This window comes from Choloepus didactylus, chromosome 8 (genome assembly GCF_015220235.1).
Source record: "Choloepus didactylus isolate mChoDid1 chromosome 8, mChoDid1.pri, whole genome shotgun sequence".
Classification (NCBI taxonomy): domain Eukaryota; kingdom Metazoa; phylum Chordata; class Mammalia; order Pilosa; family Megalonychidae; genus Choloepus; species Choloepus didactylus.
In genome coordinates, this window is record NC_051314.1 from 80,443,168 (window position 1) to 80,445,662 (window position 2,495).

Genomic DNA, 2,495 nt, shown 5'->3' on the forward strand with positions numbered 1-2,495 from the left:
TTTTATTCAAGGATTATGGACCAGGACTCCAGTCACCATGAATAAGTTTTATGAGAGAATTCAATATAGCAACTCAAAAATCATCCTGCCTTTGATTGGTGCTTCCTCACTGTTAGGTCAGTCATTCAAGAATCCACACAATGCAGTAAGTCAAAGTTTTAAGTAGAAAGTTTAAGATTTATTAGAAGAAGAAAGCAGGTGGGAGCCAGTGAAAAGAAAGAAAATGGCTCCAGCTCTCTGAGAGCAGCATTTTTAAAGAAAAAAACCACATTGGGAGGGAAGGGGGTTGGGAGGGAAGGGTGTCTGCTGAGTGGAGTCCTGTGCCCTGATTGGGTGTGGGCTTATCAACTCTTGAGTTAATTGATTGCTAGGGTTCTAACTCACTACTCTTCTTTGAAGTGCAGGTATACTATCTATGTGCAGGCAGCAGGCCTTTTCTGCATGCCTATGGTTGTTTTATCTTATGCACATATCTGATCTTGCTTTATTCACCTTTTTGGGGATTGAAGCACCACCATGACTGGAATTTCTAAAACTGCCTTCAACCCATATTTTATGGCACATCTGGTTTCTATGAGATAAGCTGCAGGGCCCCTGGGTCAGAAATTCCTCCTGTATGTTAGATTCTTTTCTGGGATCTGACACTCACATCTTTAGAGATTATGCATTATGAGTTTAACATCCTATGAAAATTATTCTTCTGTATACCATCCCAAAAGCCCCAGAGGAAAAAAATTAATATTGAATTAAAATTAAACCCTCCTTTTCCCACTACCATAAAATGAAAACTGGAAGGAATGATGAGTAAATTTCTGTTGTGGGATGGCTGCAAATTTTTATGGATACGCAAGATATTCAGATCTAACACTGCTCTTAAGGAAGAGTGAATGACATATCATTGGTACTACTCCTTTGATGAAAATAACTCATCTATGGAACAGAGAATGAAGGGATTCTTATGTGAATCAAGCTTGATTTCACATTAAGAGCAAATAAGTGTGAGAAAATCAATGAGCCAATTCTGAGAAAAGCACAAGAAAGTGGAGTTAGGATAAAGCTTTTTTCTTCCACAGGATTTTTCTCAAGGCTTGTTTGACATCTTTGTTTCTTAGAGAGTAAATCAGAGGGTTTAACATGGGTGTGACCAATATGTAAAATACTGAAGCCATTTTACGAACTTCAGGATTGCTTGGAGGTGTGAGATATACAAAAGAGACAGTCCCATAGAGCAAACTCACAACCCCCAGGTGGGAACTGCAAGTGGAGAAGGCTTTCTTCCTCCCTTCACTAGAGCAGATCTTCAGGACTGTGGACACAATATATACATAAGATACTACAATAATAACTATTGTGGGCAAAATAATAAAGGCAGCCAAACTAAGAGATACCATCTTATTGACAAAGTGACTAGAACAGGAAATCTTCTCAATCTGGTAAGAATCACAGTAGAAATGATCAATGACTCGGGATGCACAGAAAGACACTGAGAATGTTATGCTGACTTGGAGGATGGAACTGACCCAGCCACAGAAATAGGAACCAGCAACCAGCTGAGTGCAGAGGTGTCTTGACATTTGGACACTATAAAGAAGAGGATTGCAAATGGCAACGAAGCGATCATAGGCCATGGCTGCCAGCACAAACCCCTCTGTCACAATGAAGAGGACAAAAAGGAACAACTGGGCAACACAACCTGCAAAGGACACCGTCTTTTTCTCAGACAGGAAGTTGGTCATGGCCTTAGGTGCAATGACAGTGGAGTAGGAGAGGTCAATGAAGGAGAGATTGCCTAGAAAGAAATACATTGGTGTGTTCAGCTGGGAGTCACTCACAATGATTGCCATCATGCTAACATTCCCCAAAAGGACCATGCCATAGATCAGCAGGAAGAGTAGGAAGAGGAGGCTGTGGAACTCTGGACGAATCTTGAAGCCTGCAAGAATGAAGTCAGTTACATCTGAGTGGTTGTCTGCTCCCTTGTCACCCATGGGAAGAATCTGCTAAGAGGCAGAAGACAAGGTTAAAAAGTTAACTTTCTACCTTCTTCTTGATATCATAAAATATCCTGGTCTTTCACATGAGATATTGAAATTTTTATTATCTCATTTTTGCCACCTAATTTAGTTAGACAGGTATGATTTGTTTCACTAGAAATTGGAGATTTTTTGAGAAAATAAGCAGGCCTCATAAAACTTACCAAATTCACACCATATTTGTGATATTTGGCAGTGTTTTTAGCAGTAAATTTCCTTTATTATATTTATATTTACCAATTTTATTAATCAAATTACATTATATTATCTGACACCATACCAGCCAGTGCCTGATAACCAGGAAATCATTATTTTGAGATTATTGTTTTTTCCAGAATAATGTGTGCTCATCCAATCACTTACTCAGTTACTAAACACATATGATACCACCTACTGCATTGCAGCCAGACTATGAGATTATATGAGTATTAGAAATTAATTTCACCTTAAAGAGTAAATTTT

At 38.8% G+C, this 2,495-nt stretch overlaps 1 protein-coding gene across 1 annotated transcript; it reads right to left on the reverse strand.

Annotated features, from left to right (window-relative positions):
• Positions 1–1,046: 1,046 nt before the first annotated feature.
• LOC119542770 (olfactory receptor 9K2-like) lies at positions 1,047–2,003 on the reverse strand. The gene has a single exon (XM_037847430.1). It carries the CDS (start codon positions 1,986–1,988, stop codon positions 1,047–1,049), a length of 942 nt encoding a protein of 313 aa, XP_037703358.1. The 5' UTR covers positions 1,989–2,003.
• Positions 2,004–2,495: the final 492 nt, after the last annotated feature.